We start from the raw sequence: 24,236 nt of genomic DNA on the forward strand, positions 1-24,236 counted from the left end.
GCCGCAATGGCCAGAGCTGTGTTGATCTGAAACCAGGAGCCTCTTCCAGGTCTCCCACGAGGATGTAGCAGCCCAAGGATTTGGGCCATCCTTCACTGCTTTCCCAGGCCATAGCAGAGAGCTGGATTGGAAGTGGAGCAGCTGGAACTCTAACAGGCACCCATATGGGATGTCAGCGCTACAGAAGACGGCTTTTCCTGCTATTCCACAGCACCGGCCCTTGCCTTTGACTATTGACTCTCTGGACTTTTCTTAATTTTTGTAGACTCAGTTTCTAGATTAATCATGTTTTTAAAATATTGATTTCTTTTAAAAGCAGAGTTATAGAGAAAGAGAGAGATACAAAGAGAGAAATCTTTCTTCTGCTGGTTCACTCCCCAAATGGCTGCAACTACTGGGGCTGGGCCAAGCTGAAGCCAGGAGACTGGCACTCCATCCAGGCCTCCCCCATGAGTGGCAGGGGCCCAAGCACTTGGGCCCTCTTTGGTTCCTTTTCCAGGAGCATTAGCAGGAAGCTAGACCAAAGTGAAGCAGCCAGGACTCAAGCCAGTGCTCTTAAGAGATGAGATGCCAGCGCCGCGGCTCAATAGGCTAATCCTCCGCCTTGCGGCACCGGCACACCGGGTTCTAGTCCCAGTCGGGGCGCCGGATTCTGTCCCGGTTGCCCCTCTTCCAGGCCAGCTCTCTGCTGTGGCCAGGGAGTGCAGTGGAGGATGGCCCAAGTGCTTGGGCCCTGCACCCCATGGGAGACCAGGAGAAGCACCTGGATCCTGGATTCAGATCAGCACGGTGCGCCAGTCACGGCGGCCATTGGAGGGTGAGCCAATGGCAAAAGGAAGACCTTTCTCTCTGTCTCTCTCTCTCACTGTCCACTCTGCCTGTCAAAAAAAAAAAAAAAGAGATGCCCGCATCAGAGGAATAGTTGTTAATTTTTTTATAGTTATGGTCAGTCTGATCAAAACATCACACCTTAAGGCAAAAAAAAAAAAAAAAAAAAAAAAAAAAACTTCAGAAGAAAGACAATTCAGGATTATTAAAGAATTCAAACTGTGTGCCCTTATCTGAAAGCACCTGAAAAAAAGTACTGAGAAAGGAGTTAAATTCCTTGACTTTCCCTATATGCCTTCATTTGGAGTCACTAATGACATCAGAAAAAGTGTGTACAACATTCCCTGATAAGCAAGAGAGCTTTGGTCTTCTTTACAGGTCATATACCTATCTATTTCCTGGGCACCTAGATCTGATTACATGTTGTCACTGAGACCCACTGTTTTTGTTTCTTTCTCAGATTAACCTTCTTAAAACTTTTATTTGTAGGGACTGAATTCATGGCCAGGTTACACGAACATCTGAAGTATTTTGTAAATATGAAAATTTCCACAGACAAGTCATGGCAAGGAGTTACTATCTACTTCTCAGGCCATGAGGTTATTATCTTTTTATATTTAAAGATTTATTAAGAATTTATTTAATGGTCTAAACCACAGCATATTACCCCCTTTTTTTTTTTCTTTTTAAATATTACATTTAGACTCCTGGAGAGGGAGAACATAAAATCATGGAATTTATCAGATCCGAGAAAGCAAAGCCAGATCATGATCCAAACACCAGACACTGTCTTTATGGTTTAGATGCTGACTTGGTAGGTATAATGTTTGCTGTTATTATAACCTTATGCTTTGTAGATCAATATCTAAAAAACTTTGTTTTATACAGGGAGCCTACTGGCTGTGACAACAAATACTGGGGAAATCATAATTGCTGTTTCTGCCTTTTCCAAGATTCTAAGACAATTAGAAAATTGAGCTTTTTTGTCATACTTTATGATCAGCAGGTCTCTAGAATTAATCATAGATCTGACAAACGCTAGTGATACGAAGACTGCTGAGGTGAGAAAAGGCACTTTTACCCTCAGGCTTCCTGCATGATTTTTTTTTTTAAAGATTTTATTTATTTATTTGAGAAGTAGAGTTATAGACAGTAAGAGGGAGAGACAGAGAAAGGTCTTCCTTCGGTTGGTTCACTCCCCAAATGACTGCAATGGCTGGAGCTAAGCTCATCCAAAGCCAGGAGCCAGGTACTTCTTCCTGGTTTCCCTCGTGGATGCAGGGGCCCAAGCACTTGGGCCATCTTCCACTGCTTTCCCAGGCCACAGCAGAGATCAGGATCGGAAGAGGAGCAGCTGGGACTGGAACTGGTGTCCATATGGGATGCTGGCGCCACAGGCAGAGGATTAACCTACTGCATCACAGCGCCAGCCCCCCTACATGATTATTAATATCCCCTTATCTAGACTTCTTTTGCTATAACTTTTTATTATGGAAATTTTCAGGCATAAACAAAAATAGATAAGATAGCCTTTTTTTTCCCCAAGGAAATAAATAGATAAGATAGCCTTTTTTTCCCCAAGGAAATGAAATGTCCTTGTGGCCTTCATCTACCTTAAATATTAATTTTTAACTCCTATCACTAACCATCTGTCTCCTCTTTAACTCCTACCCTTCTGGGTTATTGAAACAAATCTCAAACTTTATATCATTTAATCTATTCAAATTTATAATATTGCTCTAAAGGGGAAGGGTTTTTAAAAATGCATATAAACCATGATACATAAAAAACAAAGAAAACTGATTGCTTAATGTATTTATATAACCAGTTAGTATTCTTATTTCCTTGGTTCCCTCTTAAATGTTATGGTTTGTTGTTTCAATAAGCCTTGAAGTAAAATAAATAGTAAACAATGCACCTGGATAATATGTCTCATTGCACTTATGCTTACTATGTGAGAAAATTAACTGAAAATGCCCTTTACTGTTTTTCTGAGTTTTACTACATTAGAGGTTATCTTGGCCTCCAAAATAATTCTAGATTTTTAAAAAATTATTTTAGAGGCTGACAGAGCAAAGTATAGACAGATAGAGTGGGCTCTTATCTGCTGGCTCACCTCCCAAAAAATCCCATAAAGACTGAACAAATGCTTAGAATCAAGAACTCAGTCCTGATTTCCCAGTGTCAGTGACAGGAACCCAACTACTTGAGCCATTCCTCTGCCTCTCAGGATCCACATTAGCAGGAAGCTGGAATCAAGAGCCACAGCCAAAAATCAAACCGAGCATTCCAGTGTAGGATATGGGTATCTGAACAGCTTGTCCAAATGCCTGCCCCTCACCCCTGCCATATTCTTTTATCATGGAAAAGTTACTGCCTCTCGTTTCTAATTTATCCTCCTTCTCTTCCCCAGCCCCAGTAGAAAAATGTGAAAACCAAGGATTTTGGAATTTGGGAGGGTAGGTAGGGGGCATGGTTATAAAGGTCATATATATCTGAAGTGATCATTTTGTCTTAGAAAAGTATACTTTATCCTATTCATAATCTACACATGGGTCATATTTGAATATTTTTATCTTTAATGTACTAAATGTTTATTGCTCTCTCTATAAATGTTTTTATTTAATTGCTTTTATGAACCTAGAACTATAAAAAGTGAGAGAACAGAAACATTTCTTAATTATTTTTCAACAGATTATGCTTGGATTAACAAGTCATGAGGCACATTTTTCTCTCTTAAGAGAAGAGGTTCGATTTGGTGGCAAAAAAACACAAAGGTAAATCATATAGCATATAGGAAGAAAGAACAGCGTCTGAATAGTAATCTCTTTGCAGATATTTGATCTGCAGATATTTTTCCTTCATTCCATGGGGTGCCTTTTCACTCTATTGATACTGTCATTTGATGTTCAAGTGTTCTATATCTATGTAGACCAATTTTGTGTGTTTAGTCCACTTTATCTACTTGTTTTGTTACCTGTACCTTTAGTAACACATCTAATCATGCCAAATTCAATGCCATAGGTTTTTCTCTTGTGTTTTATTTAAGAATTTCTCAGTTTTGACTTTTACATTTAGATATTTGATCTTTTTGAGTTAACTGTTGTGTATAGTATATCTTTTTTTAAGATTTATTTATTCAAAATGCGGAGTGACAGAAGGAGAGACAGAGAGAGAGATCTTTTAACCCCTGGTTCATTTCCCAAACGACTGCAATAACCAGGGGTGGGCCAGGACAAAGCCAGGAACCAGGAACTCCATCCTGGTCTCTCATGTGGGTGGCAGAGACCCAAGTACTTGAGCCATCTTCTGCTGCTTTCCCTGGTTTATTAGCAGGAAGCTGTATTGCAAGCAGAGCAACGAGGGCTTGAACTGGCACTCTGATACCAGCTGCTGGCATTGCAGGCAATGACTTAACCCAGTGCACCACAACTGTGGCCCCTCCAGCGTCCTTTAAACTTTTGCATACGGATATTCGATTTTCCTGGCACCAGTAGTGAAAACATTATCTTTCCCCACTAAATGTCTTAGCAGTTCTGTTGAAAATGGTTTGACTATATATGCAATGTTTGGTTTCTGGGTTGTCCATTTTATTCTAATAGTATATGTGTCTATGATTATGACATCAGTGTTACGATTATTGCTTTGCAGTAAGTTTTTTAAAAAAGATATATTTATTTATTTTTGAAAGAATTAGAGGGAGAGACAGAAAGCTTCCATCTGATGGTTCAATCCCCTGATGGGTGCAAGGGCTAGCTCTGGGCCAGGCTGGAGCCAGGAGCTTCATCCGAGTTTCCCATGTAGGTGGCCAGGGCCCAGACACTTGCGCCATCTTCTGTTGCTTTTCCCAGGTCATTAGCAGGGAGCTGAATCAAAAGTGGAGCAGTGTCCATATGGGATATTGACATTGCAGGCAGTCACTTAATCTGCTAAGCCACAACACTGACCCCTGTAGTACGTTTTAAAATCAGAAGAGACCTCCAGCTTAGTTCTACTTTTTAAAGACTGTTTAGGTGTTCAGGGTGTCTTGGAGTTCCATATGATTTTTAGAAGGAGTTTTTCTGTTGTTGAAAAAAACATCATTGAGGTTTTGATAGGGATAGTATTGAATCTGTAGATCCCTTTGAGCAGTATTTTTATATTATTTAGTGTATAGTCTTGGCTCCTGAGTCAGGTTTATTTCTGAGTATTTTATTCTTTTAGATACAGTTATAAATGGGAGTATTTTCTTATTCTTTTTGGGAATGTTCTTTGAAAATATATAAAAACACAGATTGTTTTTGCATATTTATCTTGGACCCTCCAGCTATGCTAAATTCATTTTTTAGCTCTAAGTAGTTTTTCTGTGGATTCTATAGAATTTTCTATATATATAGGATCGTGCCATCTGTAAGTTGAGATCGTTTTACTCTTCCTTTCCAATTTTGATGCCTTTTCTTTCTTTTTCTTGCCTACTTGCTCTGACTAGGACTTCCAGAAGTGATGAGTAGCTGTGGTAAAGTGTACACACTTGTCTTGTCCCTGATGCTAGGAGGAGAGTTTTCAGTCTTTCGTTGATGATTATGATGTTAGCTATCGGTCTTCACAAGTGCCCTTTATCAGACTAAGGAAATTTCTTTCTATTCCTAGTTTGATGAATATTTTTCTTAAAAGAGTGTTGAAGATTGGCAAATGCCTCTTTTCCAAAATGATAGTGTGGGGTTTTCTTCCCCTTCGTTCTATTAATGGGTTATATTTTTCTTATGTTGAAATACTCTTACATTCCTGAGATAAATCCCTCTTGTGAGTGGTGTGTAATTTGTATAATGTGCTATTGTCTCCTTAAATTCTTTTTTTTTTTTTTAATTTTTTTTATTCAATTGAAAGGCAAGTTACAGACAGAAGGAGAGACAGAGGGAGAGATCCTCCATCCACTAGTTCATTCTTCAAATGGCTGCAATAGCCAGGGCTCAGCCAGGCCGGAGCCAGGAGCCAGAAGCTTCCTCTGGGTCTGCCATGTGGTTGCAGGGGCCCAAACACCTGGGCCATCCTCTGCTTTCCCAAGTGCATCAGCAGGGAGCTGGATGGGAAGTGGAGCAGCCCAGACTAGAATTGGCACCCTGATGGGATGCTGGCACTGCAGGCTGTGGCTTTAACCTGCTGTGCCACAGTGACCCCTTGTCCCCTTAAATTCTTACTTGTAGATTTGGAGTAGAAGCCAACAGCTAAGAATGTAGAACCCTCTACCAATCCAGGGAGAGATAAGAGGAAGAAGTGATACTGCCTTACCTTTGTAGCAGTGGACTATATTTCAACAAATATAAAAGTATGTACTTAATCATCTGTGTGCTTTCTGCTCATTGCCAGCCTTAAATGGGCCAGACCCAACTGATTTCTACTTAGGGCTTCTTAATTCTGATAATCATTCCACAAGAACAATAATGTGAACCAATAATTTAGAACTTTGTCATATTTTATATTCTATGATTTATATTATATTTTTATCTTTAGATTATCCTGTAGCTTTCATGTAAGTTACATGCCTTAATTATAAGACTTAATGATCTTCTGATGATAATTTTGATTTAAGCTCTGGTACATTCTTAATCTTGGGTATAAAAATATAATTCACTGTATCTTGATTATCGAATTCCAGGGTGTGTGCACCAGAAGAAACCACATTTCACCTCCTACACTTGTCGTTAATGAGAGAGTATATTGACTATGAATTTTCAGCATTAAAAGTAAGTATTAATATAGCCACTGACCAAGGACTTGTCTGAAGAAATTTCTATGGGATTCTCTATGTGTTCTCTATTTTATCGCAGGAAAAGATCACATTTAAATATGACATTGAAAGAATTATAGATGATTGGATTTTGATGGGATTTCTTGTTGGCAATGATTTTATCCCTCATCTACCTCATTTACATATTAATCATGATGCACTGCCTCTTCTTTATGGAACATATATTACCATCCTGCCAGAACTTGGGGGTAAGAAAAATTTATTGTTCATTTGACTCTACCTTAATTTAGTAGTGACATATCCAAAAAATGTCATTTCATTTTTTAGGTTATTACATGCACAACTTGAGTAGGAAAATATTGGGAGTTTTTTTTGGTCTAAGATGCCAAACACTGAGGTTGTCACTTTTGATGATTCACAAAGAAGGAAACTGAACAGAATTAAGCAACTTCACTAACTGGTGATGCCTAGCCAGTCTTTTGCTTCAGGTCCTTAAGAAAGTCAGAGGAACTTGATTTTACTTGACTCCTTTCATATTTAAGAGTAGAAAAAATCAGTTTTTCTGAATGGATTTGCGTGTATCAGAGTATTTAATATAAAGAAAACTTTTTCCATTAAAATAGAAAATTTACAAATGATAGGATGCTGAATAAAATGAACAGGATAGCAGGAAAATAGTCCTTAAGTTAACATTGCAAACTGAATAATCTAGATAAGTTCCTCAACATTTTAAATTTAATTAATTATTACCAAATGTTGGAAATTACAGTTATGAAAACCTGGAATTTCTTATATTTTGCTTATGAGAACCTTAAATTTCTTAAATTTACATTATGGTAAACAAAGGTCATAAAAACAAGGACCAGTTTATGTATAGCCCAACACTGAGTGTTTTTCTTGATTAGTGGAATGTTAATAATCAGCATTTTGTGGATAGAATATTATAGAATTGCTTAGAAAAAATAATATACAAATTTAGATCATGTTCATTTCAGGTTATATTAATGAAAGTGGGCATCTCAACTTACCTCGATTTGAAAAATACCTTGTGAAACTATCAGATGTAAGTAACTAACAGTTTCTTCCCTGTCCCGGGATAGCTCACAGTGGTCAGTAACAAATTACATGATGCCGGAAGAAAGAGACTTTAAAATTCTTTTCCAGTTGTTTCCTCTATATAAGTAATTTCACCTAAATTATTTTTATTTGTTTTTCATTTTTAATTTTCTGAGTAAAAGATGAAGTCTCCAAGTGTATAAAAAAGTACTGTTCTCCAAATTACTTTTCCCTAGTAGTAGTAGTCACTATTAAAAGCTTACTTTGTATTCATCCAGATATACTTAAATTCGTTTTAAATGAATTTAAATATTTCTGTGCAGTTTGATCGGGAGCACTTCAGTGAAGTTTTTGTGGACCTAAAGTGGTTTGAAAGCAAAGTTGGTAACAAGTACCTAAATGAAGCAGCGGGTATTGCAGCAGAAGAAGCCAAGAACTATAAGGAAAAGAAAAAATCAAAGGTGTCTGTTTTTTTAGGTGTCCTTTCATTTTTTCAGCTGTAAAAATAAAAAACAATCATTTGAAAGATATTATTTAAAATCAGTGAGTTCTGTTTCTAGCTCTTCATTGTAATGAAACAGCAGCCAGTCAGCATTCTACTGTTTGGTTACTCTAAAGAAAACAGGCTCTGCAACATTTTGGTAACCTGTATGCACAAAACTTAAATCTCAGTAATCCTGGGTTCCCTCATCTCAGTCCTTAAACTTCATCAGTCTTCCAGGCATATGTGGTCAACTTAACAACTATAGGAATGGCCCTGGCATGGAGTGTTAACAGAGGCCCTAGATTGGATGACGAAAAGGAAATGTAAATAAGGAAGTTCAAAGAACTATTGGAAGTCACTGGCAGTAGATTAGCAATTAGAAAAGAGAAAATAAAGGATTGAGATCACAAGAAGGAAAAATAGATGGGTGGGATATGAAAGATGTGGTGATGGGAGAATTATAGAAAAGCAAAATTGTTATGGAAGACAAATGAAGTGGAATATAGATAGTAAGAGTCTTAAGTATGACAGGATTCAAAGATACAGAAAATAGGTAATATATATAACCATTGAATTCAAACGTAAACACACTGTATTAACAGCAACCCAGAATTAGATGTATCAAAATATTAAAATTGGAACATGATAAAAGGATTTTATATTGAGTATTTAAATACTCTTTTCTAAGTAAATGAAATATTCTTAAAGTGTATTTTTCCTGGAAAACATATTTAGCTAAATATTTTATACTGGTAAAAATTACTTATTGTGTGTCTTTGAAAGGCCTGAAAGCTAAGTTCTACATAATAGAAATGCATAGTTTGGGGAAACAGTGATAACCGAAACTATATTACCTGAGGTTTATTTTTAATGATTGTTTCACCTTTTTTTAGTATTTTTTAAATCTCCCTATTTAATATTTCACTTTGAAATGCTTTGCCATTCATTTCGTGTTAATTTATAATTTTTATAGGGCCAAGAAAACTCTATATGTTGGGCTGCTTTAGACAAAAATGAAGTAGTAACTTCTAAGGGTGAGTACAGACTATGTATTTTGATGTTATTCCTTTGACAAATAATAATTCAATAATGATAGAACAGATTTCTATGATAGTGTGTAAACATCTTCTTTGATATGCATTTCTCAAAGTGTTAGGTGGAAATCCAAGATATTCATAATTGTCAGTCATTATCTTTCTGTTTTTTTCCCCCAGATAATTTAGAAGATGAGACTGAAGATGATGACCTATTTGAAACCGAATTTAGACAATATAAAAGAACATATTACATGACGAAGATGGGAGTTGATGTAGTGTCTGAGTATGTTTTTACTAATGCTTTTACTTATGGAAAGTAGAAAAAATTAGGTCTTGCAGTTCCTAGTAAAGAGCATAATTTTTCTAAGAGTGGGAGAAAAGGGATTTTTTTTTCTTTTTTTGACAGGCAGAGTGGACAAAGAGAGAGAGACAGAGAGAAAGGTCTTCCTTTGCCGTTGGTTCACCCTCCAATGGCCGCCACGGCCGGCGCGATGCGGCCGGCGCACCGCACTGATCCAATGGCAGGAGCCAGGTACTTATCCTGGTCTCCCATGGGGTGCAGGGCCCAAGCACTTGGGCCATCCTCCACTGCACTCCAGGCCACAGCAGAGAGCTGGCCTGGAAGAGGGGCAGCCGGGTCAGAATCCGGTGCCCCGACCGGGACTAGAACCCGGGGTGCCAGCGCCGCAAGGCGGAGGATTAGCCTAGTGAACCGTGACTCCGGCCGGGATTTTTTTGATTTTACAAAGTTATTGTAGATCTTTTGACTATTTTTGGAGAAAGTAACATTAATTCTGACATATGTTCTATTCCTGTTTTAAAAATTACCAAAGAGAATGTGATCCACAATATATTATAAAGTTATTATATATTAAAAAGTTGGAAATTATCTAAATGTTCAGTAAGAACATTCATTGTGGTCAGCCTTTGCTTCAGCATCAGCAGATCATTACCTCTGTCACTTCCACCATTCCCCAGATCTGCAGAATTGCTATGACTGATTCTTAACAGTTTGGAAGGATGCTTATAGTATCTTAATAGAGACAAATTTTCAAAGCACAACACAAAATCATATATATAGTATACTCTCGTTACTTTAAAATTTTTTTTAAAAAAACTGAGTATAGAAAAAAAGACTGAAAAGAAACAGACCAAAATGTGGTAGTGATTGTTACAAGGTGATAAAAATGCTTTTCTTCATCATTCAGGATTTCAACACTGAGGAAATATTTCTTTTATAATAAGAAAATAAATTGCAGGTTCACAAGCACACTTCCCAAAGATATAGAGGTATAGAATTTCTTTATTTTTAAGAAGTTTTCATTTATTAGACAGAGACAGACACCCCTAAAATGCCCACAACAACTGAGACTGGGCCAAGCCAAAGCTGGGAGTCAGGAACTCAATCCAGGTCTCCCCTGTGAATGACAGGAGCCCACTATCTTGAACCACATTACCTCTGCTTCCCAGGGTCTCTTAAGGAGGAAGCTGGAGTCAAGAGCTGAGTATTGAACCCAGGTGAAATGGGAGGTAGGCATTGTAACTGTTAGGTTAAATACCTGCTGACCCAGGAGATAGAAAAAGTCTAAGATTATTTTTGTTCTCTTTCGTTGTTTTGGTCATTTGAACATCTATTTTACCTAAGCCTTAAATTACAACATTTAGTTTTGGAGAAAGAAGTGATTAGAGGGAATACTGTTTGGCAGATAAAGCCAAAGAGTGTTCTGGCTGCTACAACCAGATTTTAAAGATATTCCTGGATCCAACACTCTGGTAGTAGGTTAAGCCTGCGGCTGCAGTGCTGACATCCCATATGGGTACCAGTTCAAGTCCTGACTGCTCCACTTTAAATCCAGCTCCCTACTAATGGCCTGGGAAAGCAGTGGAAGATGACTCAAGTGCTTGGGCCCCCATACCCATGTGGGAGACTCAGAAAAAGCTGACTCCTGGCTTCGAATCAACCCAGTTCCAGTCGTTGCAGCCATTTGGGGAGTGAACCAGCAGATGGAAGAATTCTCTTTCTCTCCCTCTGTTTCTAACTCTGTTTCTCAAATTAATAATAATAATAAAAAGATTTTCCTGCTTTACTTTTTTTTTTTTTTTTTTTTTTTTTTTTTTTTTTTTGACAGGCAGAGTGGATAGTGAGAGAGAGAGACAGAGAGAAAGGTCTTCCTTTTTTGCCATTGGTTCACCCTCCAATGGCCGCCGCGGCTGGCGCGCTGCAGCCGGTACACCGCGCTGATCCGATGGCAGGAGCCAGGTACTTATCCTGGTCTCCCATGGGGTGCAGGGCCCAAGCACTTGGGCCATCCTCCACTGCACTCCCGGGCTACAGCAGAGAGCTGGCCTGGAAGAGGGGCGACCGGGACAGAATCCGGCACCCCAACCAGGACTAGAACCCGGTGTGCCGGCGCCGCAAGGCGGAGGATTAGCCTAGTGAGCCACGGCGCCGGCCCCTGCTTTGCTTCTATGTTAGTCTTCAGTATCTTCTGAAATGAAGAAGATCCCCATTCCTTTTTCCTAACCCCACCTGGGCAGTTTAAGAATGTCAGTGCCACTTTATCAGAAGTTTCATTGGCTAAATCTTCAAACTTAAACCAGAGGCATTGTTTGCTGATTAAATATGCATAGCAGGATTAACTATTTGAGTACTTAGGAAAACTGTAAGGTATGTCCTGTAAATGATAGGATAGAATTTTTTAAATAATATTTTTGAATTTTTAGCTGTGAATTTTAGCTAATTTGTTGCTTAAATTAACCATATGAATTAAAGTGTGGTGCCAGCACATGTGCCATAAAGTCACTAGCCTCTCCTCAAAAATAATATTGTAATAAAAATATTCCTTTCTGTTTTTAGTGACTTTCTGGCTGATCAAGCTGCATGTTATGTTCAGGCAATACAGTGGATTTTGCACTATTACTATCATGGAGTTCAGTCCTGGAGCTGGTGAGAGACTAAAAACAAAAATAGCATTTTGTTTTTTAGTAATGTTTCATTCTACTAGAATCCCATCTAAGAATATCTTTTCCTTTCATTTCTACTTATGCCATATTTTTTTAAACAACCAAGTTTAAAAGAAATACAGATAATCTCTTCTTAAATTAAAGCACTAAGAAAGACTTTTGTATAACAAAAATGCCTCCAGCCCTAATAGATGATTCACAATAAAAGGTCTTTGTTAATTTTAAGAATTTAAAGTTCTTTATCAAAATGAATCAAGTATGACATAGTCTTGGTAATTACTGAGTCTGTGTTATGCTTAGGTAAAGGTTTTCTTCCTACCTTTTTTGTGTTTGAAAAAAAAAGTGTGAGTTATTGCTATTGTATCCAGGCATTAAGTCCAGTCTCTTGAAAAATATGTTCTCATATTATCTTCATAACTGTCTAAAGCAAGCTTTTTTTCCCCTTTTACAGATAAGAGAATTGCAGTTCAGAAAGCTTAAGTAATCTTCCCAAGTGTATACAGTCTAATCCATATGTATCTAATTCCATTGTACACATTTCCCATTATTTCACATGCCATTCTTCCTACCAGACTTTCCCATACTTTTCAAATGTATTCCTTAGGTCCATAGTTATGGATTATAAGACATGTCCTTCCTTTCTTCCCTCCCTTTCTTTCCTGTATCCTGAGTCAAACATTAAGAGAATATTTTTTTAAATTATAAATTGTGTTGAAGCTTTGTAAAAATATTCTTAAAGGTTAGGTATTATATAGTTAAAGGGAAGATATTAAAAATAATTAATGTGTGATTGATATATGGTTTAATCCTTATCACAAACTCACTAATGTGCATAACTGATTCAAAGATAAAAGTTCTTAAAGCTGATTGGTAATAGCTACATTGGCTCAGACTTACTCTTCTTTACTCTGTCCTCATGAGCTCTTTGGGGTTTTTATCAGAACATTTTAGCTGTTTCTAGCCCCTTCAATGTAGGGTTGGTCCAAGTGACCAACTGAAGTACTTCTGACTGCATCATTAATTCTGTTCCAGTCTATTGATTGCAAGATTCATGATCAACGTTTTGGGAATTAAAAGGAGCACTACCTTATATGGCTCCTTCAATTACCTGATAATATACCATCTTAAAAATGTGAAACAACACCTTGAAAATCAGGGAACTGTAATATTTGTTACCATTGTTTGATCTAATTTTTCCAGTGGTGCTAATTTCTTACATTCATATGGTAATACTTTATTTTTGTGAGTATTACTGTGTTTCTTTAAAACTACTGCTATATATTTTAAAAATAAAACATGGGGGAAAGTACATGCTTAATATTGACTTGTTTTGTGGAGTTGCTAGTTGCTTAAAACACATTTTGTTTTATAGGTATTATCCTTATCATTATGCACCTTTCCTATCTGATATCCGAAATATTAGTACACTCAAAATCCATTTTGAACTTGGAAAACCTTTTAAGCCATTTGAACAGCTTCTTGCTGTACTTCCAGCAGCTAGCAAAAACTTGCTTCCTGCATGTTACCAGGTAGGTTTTAGAATTGAATGTTTTTATGTGCTTTTTGGTAGTTCATAACTCTTTGTCCAGACTGAGAAATAATAGTCTGCAAATTTATTTAGTAACTAAATATATTTATTTTCATTTTAAATATAATATTTAGCACATCTCTTAAAAAGTAATTCCTTGATTTAAAATCAGTTTTTTAAAATTTATTTTTTATTTGAAAGTTAGAGTTATAGGGAGAGAAAGGAGGAAAGACAGAGAACTTCCATCCACTGGTTCACTCCCCAAAATACCACAGTGGCTGGGGCTGGGCCAGGCTGAAGCCAGGAACCATGTGCTTCTTTGGGTCTCCCATGTAGGTGCAGGGGCCCAAGCACATGGGCCATCCGCTGCTGCTTTCCAAGGAGCATTAACCTGGAACTAGATCAGATGTAGAATAGCCAGGACTTTAACCAGCACCCATAGGGATGCCAGTGCTGCAGGCAGTGGTTTAACCCACTGTGCCACATTGCTGGCCCTGTCAGCTTTGTTTTAAAAATACAAATGAACTCCTTAAACCATTCAGAACCCAGCTTCTTTATTTTTAAACCGTTTAAAGCACATCAACTTGTCTCAACACTGAAGAAAGTAAAACAGACAAAATCAGAAGCTATCTACTTGGTCTAAACCATATTTATTTCTCTTTTCTTTTACTTCGGTCTAAACAATATTTATTCCTCTTTTCTTTTACTTCTTATGAATATGAGTGGTTCTAATAAGTCATTTACAGCACTATTACCCATCTAATGAGTATAGTTGCATTTTAAACGTTTCATATATCAAATTGTAAAATGAAAGGATTTCCTCTGGTTAACATTTCATGTATATTTCATATTTAAATACAACATTTCACGTATCAAGAGAAATGTTATTAATGAGGGTGATACACTAAACATACTAGGCTGACTAAAGGTAAGGGTATCTATTTCTATTTTTTAAAAAAATTTTTATTTATTTGAAAGGCAGACAGAAAAAGACAGATGGAGAGAGATCTTCCATATGCTGGTTCACTCCTCAAATGCCAGCCAAAGCCAGGAGCCCAGAACTTAGTCTGGGTGTCCCACATGCATGGCAGGAGTCCAAGTACTTGAACCATCACCCCCTGCCTGTGAGGGTAGCCATTTGCAGGAAGCTGAAATTTGAAGCAGAAGTGGGATTTGAATCCAGGCACTCCAATATGGGATGCAAGTCTCCCAAGCAGCTTCTTAACCACTGAACCAAATGTCCATTTCAGACTTTTGTCCTTCCATAGTCTGAAGAACTTCTGTGAACAGATGCACACACACATACAGACCCCGTTGCTTTAACAATGTTAGAACTCTTCTGCATCATTCTGAACCTTAGTTTATCCTTGATCCTGGCTCCTGACTTCCTTCATATGTTTTTTGGATGCTTATTTTTATTTCTTCAGATACACTGATACTTCTTTCTTCAGATACTTAAATTCAACTACTCTGGAGGATGACCCTGCAAGTGTTTTACAGCCACATCTGTTTTAATTGCTCAGTTCCATGCAGTGTTGCTTATTAAGTATTTTGAGTATCACCTGGGAGTTTGCTGTTTTATTTCTTTCAAAATAATTTTAGGGGCCAGCGCTGTGGCTCACTTGGTTAATTCGCCTACGGCGCCAGCATCCCATATGGGTGCTGGGTTCTAGTCCCAGTTGCTCCTCTTCCAGTCCAGCTCTCTGCTGTGGCCTGGGAGGGCAGTGGAGGATGGCCCAGGTGCTTGGGCCCCTGCACCCGCATGGGAGACCATGAGGAAACACCTGGCTCCTGCCTTCAGATAGGCATATCACCGGCTGTAGTGGCCATTTGGGGAGTAAACCAATGGAAGGAAGACCTTTCTCTCTGTCTGTCTCTCACTTTCTATAACTCTACCTGTCAAATAAAAATAGTAGTAATTTTAGAGGGGCCAGCATTGTGACACAGCAGGTTAAGCTGCAGCATGCAACACTGGCATCCAGTATGAGAGTTGGTTCAAGGCCCTACTGTTCCACTTCCTATCCAGCTCCCTACTAATGTGCCTGGAAAGACAACAGACAATGGCCCAAGTACCTGGGCCCCTGCCACCCACATATGAGACATGGTTGAATTTCCAGGCTCTTGGCTTTGGCCTGGCCCACCCTAGCTGTTGCAGCCATTTGAAGAGTGAACCAAGCCAGCGCCGTGGCTCAATAGGCTAATCCTCCGCCTGCAGCACCGGCACACCGGGTTCTAGTCCCGGTCGGGGCGCCGGATTCTGTCCCGGTCGCCCCTCTTCCAGGCCAGCTCTCTGCTGTGGCCAGGGAGTGCAGTGGAGGATGGCCCAGGTGCTTGGGCCCTGCACCCCATGGGAGACCAGGAGAAGCACCTGGCTGCTGCCTTTGGATCAGCACAGTGTGCCGGCTGCAGCGCGCCGGCCGCGGCGGCCATTGGAGGGTGAACCAACGGCAAAGGAAGACCTTTCTCTCTGTCTCTCTCTCTCACTGTCCACTCTGTCAAAAAAACAAAAAAAGAGTGAACCAGGAATGAATATCTGTGTGTGTGTGTGTGTGTGTGTGTGTGTCTCACTCTCACTGTAGTTCTGCCTTTCAAATAAATATCTTCTTAAAATAATAATTTCTTATATAATCTTTCATTGTTATTTCCCATAAGACATCTTTATGCTTTCTTTGTCTACCTCTGTTATATAATCTTTAATAAAAATGTGTTTTTGGAATGTTTCTCTTCAATACAAGTGATGCACTGACTCTTGGATTTTAGGATTTTTTTTTCTTTTTAAATTCAAATGACAGTTGTTAGATTACTTAATGCAACCAATTGATTAGGACACAAAAGTAGATTGTTAATTTGAGGTTAAAATTGGAGGACTGGGCTGGTATTATGGTTTAGCTGGTTTAGCCTACCTCCTGCAGCACCAGCATCCCATATGGTTGCCTGTTCAAGTCCTGGATGCTAATATGCCAGGGAAAGCAGCAGAGTTTGGCCCAAGTACTTGAGCCCCTGCACTCACTTGGGAGACCTGGAAGAAGCTCCAGGCTCCTGGCTTCGGCATAGTCCAGCCCCAGCCATTGTCATTGAGGCCATTTGGGGAGTGAACTAGAAAATGGAAGATCTATCTCTCCCTCTCTCCCTCCTTTCTTTCTCTTCTCCTCTCTCTCTAACTCTGCCTTTCAAATAAATACAAAATAAATCTTTTAAAAAAAGAAGACAATTAGTAGCCTCTTAATGAACTGAAATGAAGTTTAGTGTGAAAATAGAATTTATGTGGTAGGTCTTGTAATGTGAAAAGACAATTAAAAAATGAAAAACAGCAAAGCCCAGAGTAAAACAGGTCATTGATAAATATTAATGAAATAAGAATCCTATAGTAGAAAATCAAAAAATATAGGAAGTATAACATATCTAAGATATAAAAATTTAGCTTGCTTAAAATTTTAAACTAAAATGAGGAAATGCTACAAATATATTTACAAAGATCTAAACTGATATTCTGATTCATATTATACTATTTTATTTTTACAGCATTTGATGACCAGTGAAGACTCACCAATTATAGAATATTATCCACCTGATTTTAAAACAGACCTAAATGGGAAACAACAGGAATGGGAAGCTGTGGTATTAATACCTTTTATTGATGAGGTAAGTATATGAAATTATTGTGTACACACATATATACATATGTAATTTTATATGTATTATACATATATGTATTATATGTAATTGGTGCAAATTTCATGTATTTTGTAAATACAGTTTAGAGAACATAATGGTACTTCCTCCTTCCTTTCTTATTTTTCTTTTAATTTTTATAATGACATACTTTCAATTTGCTTTATAATCACAAGCTTAGTCTTCCACTAAAGAATTCAATAAGTAGTAAGGAGAAATACCACTGTTCCTGAGGAGTATAGACAAGGATTATAAATAATAATTTCAAAATGTCAATTTCACTCATATACATCACATTGTTTTTGTATTCTGTGTATTAGTTATCACAAGTCAGAGAAAACATGATATTTGTCCTTTTGGGACTGACTGGCAAGCATAATATTCTCTAATTGCATCCATTTTGTTGTGAAAGATGGGACTTCATTCTTTTTTTTTGGCTGAGTAGTATTCTGTCATGCATGTATATCACAACTTCTTTATTCAGTCACCAGTTGATGGGCATCTGGGTTGATTCCATATCTTAGCTATTGTGAATTGAGCTGCAATAAACATGGGGGTACAGATAACTATTTCATATGCTGATTTCAAAACAGTTGGAAATAGCAATACTTGCCTCTGAGGAATCAGTAGCACAAGAAGACAAAAAAAAATCAGTAAAGATACATAATACTTGAATAATGCAAGATACATATTTAGCTACATTAATATTTATAGAACACTACACCCAAAAACTGCAAAATATATTCTTTGTAAGTGAATAAGAAACATTCACAAAGTTTATTTGCTGAACCATAAAACATGTCTTAATAAATTTAAAAGAATTGAAATCATATAGAGAATATTCTCTGAACATGTAGAATTAAATTAGAAGTTAGTAACAAAGATCTGGAAAATCTCTGAATATTTTGAAAATAAATAATACACTTCTCTATAATCTCTGGATGAAAGAAGAAATTAAAACTAGAATTAGAAGGCATTTGGTACAGTGATTAAGGTGCTACGTGGGATACCAGTATCCCATATCAGAGTGCATGTGTTTGAGTCCCAGCTTCCCTTGCCATTCCAGCTTCCAGCTAATACACATCCTGGGAGGCAGCAAATGAGGGCTCAAGTACCTGGGTCCCTGTCACCCTTGTGGGAGATTTGGATTGAGATCTGGGCTGCTGGATTTGTCCTGTTGTAGGCATTTGGATAGTGAACCAGCAGATGTTTGGGTTCTCTCTCTCCTCTCTCTCTCTCTCTCTGCCTTTCAAATAAAATGGAAATAAATGGAAAATTTAAAAATAAAAGGAAAGCTTTAAAAATATTTTATCTGAATGAGTATGAAAATACAGCTTATCATAAACTGTGATTTGACTAAAGTAGAGCTTAAAAGGAAACTTAATGTTCTAAATTAAGAACAAGAAAAAATTTTTTTAATTATATAGCAGCAGGCATGGTGACATGGTTGGTTAAGTGACCTCTTGCGGGGCCAGTGTTGTGGAATAGCAGGTAAAACTGTCACTTGTGATGCTGACATCCCATATGGGCGCCAGTTTGAGTCCTGGATGTTGCACTTCTGATCCAGCTCCCTACTAATGTGCCTGAGAAAGCGGCAGAGGATGGCCCAGGTGCTTGGACCCCTTCACCCAGGTGAAATTCCTAGCTCCTGGCTTACGCCTGACCCAGCCCTGGTCATTGTAGCAATTTGAATAGTGAACCAGCAGATGGGATATTTTTTTTTCTCTCTTTTTCTCAGCTTCTCTCTCTGTAATTCTGCCTTTCAAATAAATATGTAAATAAATCTTTTAAAAATATGTTAACAGAAAGAAATGGCCATGTGGGATGCCCACATCTCATATTGAAGTGCTTGATTCAAGTCCCAGCGACTCGGTACTTCCAATCTAGCTTCCTGGGAATGGGCCTGGGAGGCAGCAGATGATGGCTTAAGTGCTTGGGTTCCTGCCACCCAGGTGGGAGAACCAGATGGAATCCCCCTGGCCTAGACCTGACTCTTGCAGGCAATTGCACATCTGTCTGTGTCTTCCTCTCTCTCTCATTCTGCCTTTCAAACGAATAAATTTTTTTTAAAAAGAAAGTTATCCAAGCTTCTGCCTAAGCAGATGAAAAAATAACAAAAGATAGAAATATAAGTCAGGGAAAATGACCAACAGCAGAGAGAAATCAATGAAACTGAACGTTGATTCCTAGATATATGAATCAAGAAAAAAAGTGAGGATGGAGGGGAGAGAGGGAGATACATAAACAGCCAATATTGGGAATATTAGAGGAACTATCCTATAGAGCCTACACATAATGATAGTTAAGGAATATTTTGAACAACTTTATACCAACAAATTCAACATTTTCAAAGAATTTCTTTATCCAACATTTCTTTAAATACACAAGTAACAAAGAAATATAAAAATTTGAACAGTTCTACAACATCTTACTAGTTTTTAAATAAGGGTGCTTGTTGCTTGTAAAAAGACATTTGCTGGCCACTAGACAGAGGACTAAGCTATGAGATAGTCATTATTGCCTGCATGTATGCAAACTTAGTTCCATATAGATGTTTATTGCTGTTCATCCAGTTATCACGTTAATTCTTTGTGAATGATGTTTCTTTTCAGCTTGAGAACCTAAAGGACATTTTAAGTAGTTTCAAAAAGATTTATTATGATATACCTCTGATAAAAACTTGTAGCAACAGAATTACTACATTCTTTATAGTTTTTGTAAACAAAAACTATAAGCTCAGAATTTATGTGCAAAGTAAGGTATCTGAAAATAGGTATGTAGATATGAAAAGCAAAGTTCCTGTTATACTTTAATCAGAGAAAGTAATGGTGGAAACATCAAATTGGGATACATGGCAGGATTTTCAGAGCTGAGAGATATTGATGAGACCAATTTGTGCCTCATAGAGAATTATTGCTCAAATTCTAGTAGTATAAGCAGGAAGAGCTTAACCTGTAAGGTGTGAACTTTGCACATATACACACGTATATATACACATGCACACACACACGTCCTTTCAGCTTGAGCTTGTGTGAGACTTCCTTTCACATCTATGCATTTTTTATTAGTGCTCCATCTGATTCATCTGATTTATTTATGGGTGCAAGGTGAGGAGGTTGATATGAGCAAGAGATGGGTACAGTTTAAAGTCACTTTACTTGCTCACAATTCTGAGTCAGCAGTTTGGACTGGGTCAGGTTTGTTCTTTTTTTTTTTTTTTTTTTTTTTTTTTTTTTTTTTTTTTGGACAGGCAGAGTGGACAGTGAGAGAGAGAGACAGAGAGAAAGGTCTTCCTTTGCCGTTGGTTCACCCTCCAATGGCCGCCGCAGCCGACGCGCTGCGGCCGGCGCACCGCGCTGATCCGATGGCAGGAGCCAGGAGCCAGGTGCTTTTCCTGGTCTCCCATGGGGTGCAGGGCCCAAGCACCTGGGCCATCCTCCACTGCACTCCCTGGCCACAGCAGAGGGCTGGCCTGGAAGAGGGGCAACCGGGACAGAAGCCGGCACCCCGACCAGGACTAGAACCCGGTGTGCCGGCGCCGCTAGGCGGAGGATTAGCCTAGTGAGCTGCGGCGCCGGCCGGTATTACAGTTCTATATACCAAGTTTAATGATGATTCCATGAAAGTATGTGTATGATAAAAGTTCTATGGTGCCAGGTACCAAAAGCAAAAAGTCAATTGTAAAAATTAGTATATTAGTTAATGGTGTTGTGCCTCTTTCATTGTCATTGGGTTTGGTAATGAACTATTCCTAAATGTAAGATGTTACCATTGGGAAAAACTAGTCAAAGGTACATAGAAATATTCTGTACTAATTTTGTAACATCTTGTGAATCTTAAATTGTTATTTTGGAAAAGTCTCAGAGGGCTGTCACTTGTCTAGCATAATGTCCTATCATTGACAGCATTACCCCATGATGTATAATCCAAGGAAAAGAGTGACAAGCTATCTTCAGTCAGCAAATATTGATTGAATATTTCCTTTGTACCTGGCTAAAAGCTGTGTACTTATACAATTTTGTCTTTAGTAGAATTGTCTACTTTCCCCCCAGTTATATAAATAAAAAGCTTAAGCACTTTCTCTCTTAGAATCTTATTGTATGTATTATAAATTTAATTTTTTTCTACAAATAGCAAAAGGTTTTATGTGTAAAGATGGATATACTCATACTCATGGTGGTACGTGTGTGTGTGTTTGTGTGTGTGAGAATGAGAGATGTTTGCTTATTTGGTTTACTACTATTTAGTTAACTTTTTTATGAAATAACAGTCTCTCTCTATTCTAAGGTAGTCATTAAAACATAAACAATTTATAGAAAGTTTGTTTTTGCGGGGACAGCATTGTGGCACAGAGGTTAAGCCACTGCTTGTGACACCAGAGTACAACTGGTTCACATCCCAGCTCCTCTACTTCCAATCTACTTAGGATGCATAAATCCTGTATCCAAGTACCTGTTCAAGACCTGACTACTCTACTTCTTATCCAACTTAGTGCAAATGTGCATGCAAGGCAGTAGATGATGGCCCAAATGCTTAGGTTTCTGCCATCCTGTGGGAGACCAGAATTGAGTTCTTAGTCCTGGCTTTTTTTAAATGGGACACATAAGTCTTTTTCTACAACTTCTTCTTTCCTATAATAAAAATATTATGAATATCCCATCAGGTTAGTAGATAGAAATCTTACACATTCTTTGATAGTATATGTCATAGTATGAATGTACCAAAACTTACTCACCCAAAACCCTTATGGATAGTCAGCTACCTCATGTGTCATTGGCTAGTGAGTGTAGTTTTGTGATACAAGTGCTAATGTATTAATGTACTCTTTTTGAGTTTTTAAAAATTATTTATTTGAATGGCTGGTATTGTGGCATAATGGGTTAAACCTCTACCTGCAATGCCTGCATCCCATTTGGGCACCAGTTCAAGACCTTGCTGCTGCACTTCCAATCCAGCTCCCTGCTAATGTGCCTGGGAAAGCAGTGGAAGATGGACCAACTGTTTGGGCCCATGTACTCACGTGGGAGACTTTGATGAAACTCCTGGCTTTGGCCTTGCTCTGCCTCAACTGTTGCAGCTATCTAGGGAGTGAACCAACAGATGGAAGATCTCTCTGTGTCTCTCCCTCTCTGTCTCTGTAACTTTGCCTTTTCAAATAAATAAAATAAATGGTTTTTTAAAATTTTTTAAATTATGTATTTGAAAGAGGGGGAAGACTTATCACCCATTGTTGATTCACTCCTCAAATGCCTACAAGAGTTTGGATTAAGTCAGACTGAAACCAAGATCCATGAACTCCATCAGGGTCTCCCTCATGGTCGGCAGGGACCCAAGTACTGGAGGTATTGCCTGCTGTCTCCCAGGGTACACATTATCAAGAAGCTGGAATCAAAAGCAGAATGAGAACTCAAATCCAGGCATTCCGATATGAGTGTATCCCAAGCAGCATCTTAATTGCTGCAGAATATGTTCACTCTATCTTTTTGTGTTTTTTAAATATATTCTTCTGTATTATGAACCTTCTATAAAGTTAACTTCCAAAAGCAGGATTGCTTAACAGAAATGTACATTTTTCATTTTAGTGGAAGTTAATAGATTACCTTTCAAGAAGCTTGGTTCAGTTTACACTAGCAATATTTGAGTGCTCACTTTGCTGCTTCTACTATTGCTTTTTCTAATTTTTGTCAATCTATTGATGATAAAAAGTGTCACTGTCTTATTATTCAGTTTTTCTCCCTGGTTCTTAATTTGAGTATATTTTTCCCCAGTTTTACTGAGGTGTAATTGACAGAAAATTGTATATATTTAAGATATGCCACAAAATGTTTCTTTTCAAAGATTTTATTTATTTGAAAGGTGAAGTTATCAGAGGCAGAGAAAGAGAGAGAGATGTTCCATCTATTGATTTACTCCACAAAGGGCCACAAAGGCCGGAGCTGGGCTGATCCAAAGCCAGGAGCCTGGAGTTTCTTCCCACTCTCCCATGTGGTTACAGGGGCCTAAGCTCCTGGGCCATCTTCTACTGCTTTCCCAGGCCATAGCAGGGAGCTGGATCGGAAGAGGAGCAGCCGGGACTAGAACCAATGCCCATATGGGTTGCTGGCAATGCAGGTGGAGGATTAAACTACTGCACCACATCCTCGTCCCCTATTCTACTTTTAGAGTTCAACATATTTAGATTCCACACATAAGTGATTCAGGGTTTGTCCGTCTGTGTCTGACGTGACATAATGTCCGCCAGGTCCATCCATGTTGTCACAAATGACAAGACATACTAATTTTTTAGGGCTGAATAGTATTCCATTGTGAGTGTGGGCTGTGTATATTACATATATTTCTTTTTTAAGTTTGTATTTAATGAATGCATTTTTTTCATAGATACAACTTTAGGAATATAGTGGTTCTTTCCCCCATACCCACCCTCCCACCCCACCTCCCATCCCACCTCCCTCTCCCATCTCCTTCTTCATTATGGTTCATTTTTAGTTTGATTTTAGATACAGAGGACCAACTCCATGTTAAGCTCAGATTTCAACAATTTGCACCCCCCCACACACATATAGAGTACAGTTTGAGAACAAGATTTGCAGTCAATTCTCATAGTACAACTCATTAAGGATGGAGGTCCTACATGAGGAGTAAGTGCACAGTGACTTCTGTTATTCTTTTAACAATTAACACTCTTATTTGTGATGTAGTGATCACTCGAGGCTCTTGCCATAGACTGCCAAGGCTATGGAAGCCTTTTGTGACCATAGACTCCATCGGTATTTGGACACGGCCATAAGCAAAAGTGGATGTTCTTTCCTCCCTTCAGAGAAGAGTACATCCTTCTTTGATGGCCCTTTCTTTCCACTGAGGTCTCACAGAGATCCGTTACATATATTCTTTATCTATTCATCTATTGATGGACACTTAGGTTGATTTTGTTGCTTGGCT

At 38.2% G+C, this 24,236-nt stretch overlaps 1 protein-coding gene across 11 annotated transcripts in view; it reads left to right on the forward strand.

Annotated features, from left to right (window-relative positions):
• The window catches only part of XRN1 (5'-3' exoribonuclease 1), a 132,090-nt gene that overhangs the window by 29,412 nt on the left and 78,442 nt on the right, over positions 1–24,236 (forward strand). For 9 of the 11 annotated variants that reach the window (XR_007924531.2, XM_008266277.4, XM_002716565.5 and 6 more), the window contains exons 4-15: positions 1,318–1,427; positions 1,532–1,642; positions 3,523–3,605; positions 6,464–6,551; positions 6,636–6,804; positions 7,552–7,619; positions 7,936–8,073; positions 9,070–9,130; positions 9,311–9,416; positions 11,991–12,080; positions 13,470–13,626; positions 17,148–17,267. Coding sequence is in view for 10 of the 11 variants with exons in the window: in XM_008266277.4 (XP_008264499.2) it covers positions 1,318–1,427; positions 1,532–1,642; positions 3,523–3,605; positions 6,464–6,551; positions 6,636–6,804; positions 7,552–7,619; positions 7,936–8,073; positions 9,070–9,130; positions 9,311–9,416; positions 11,991–12,080; positions 13,470–13,626; positions 17,148–17,267 (1,301 nt within the window). In the remaining variant the exon portion in view is untranslated. Of the gene's footprint in view, positions 1–1,317; positions 1,428–1,531; positions 1,643–1,716; positions 1,890–3,522; positions 6,134–6,463; positions 6,552–6,635; positions 6,805–7,551; positions 7,620–7,935; positions 8,074–9,069; positions 9,131–9,310; positions 9,417–11,990; positions 12,081–13,469; positions 13,627–17,147; positions 17,268–24,236 lie in introns of those variants that run through there. The other 2 variants (XM_008266280.4, XM_051859027.2) reach the window with 2 other exon arrangements.

The sequence above is a fragment of the Oryctolagus cuniculus genome, chromosome 4 (genome assembly GCF_964237555.1).
Source record: "Oryctolagus cuniculus chromosome 4, mOryCun1.1, whole genome shotgun sequence".
Classification (NCBI taxonomy): domain Eukaryota; kingdom Metazoa; phylum Chordata; class Mammalia; order Lagomorpha; family Leporidae; genus Oryctolagus; species Oryctolagus cuniculus.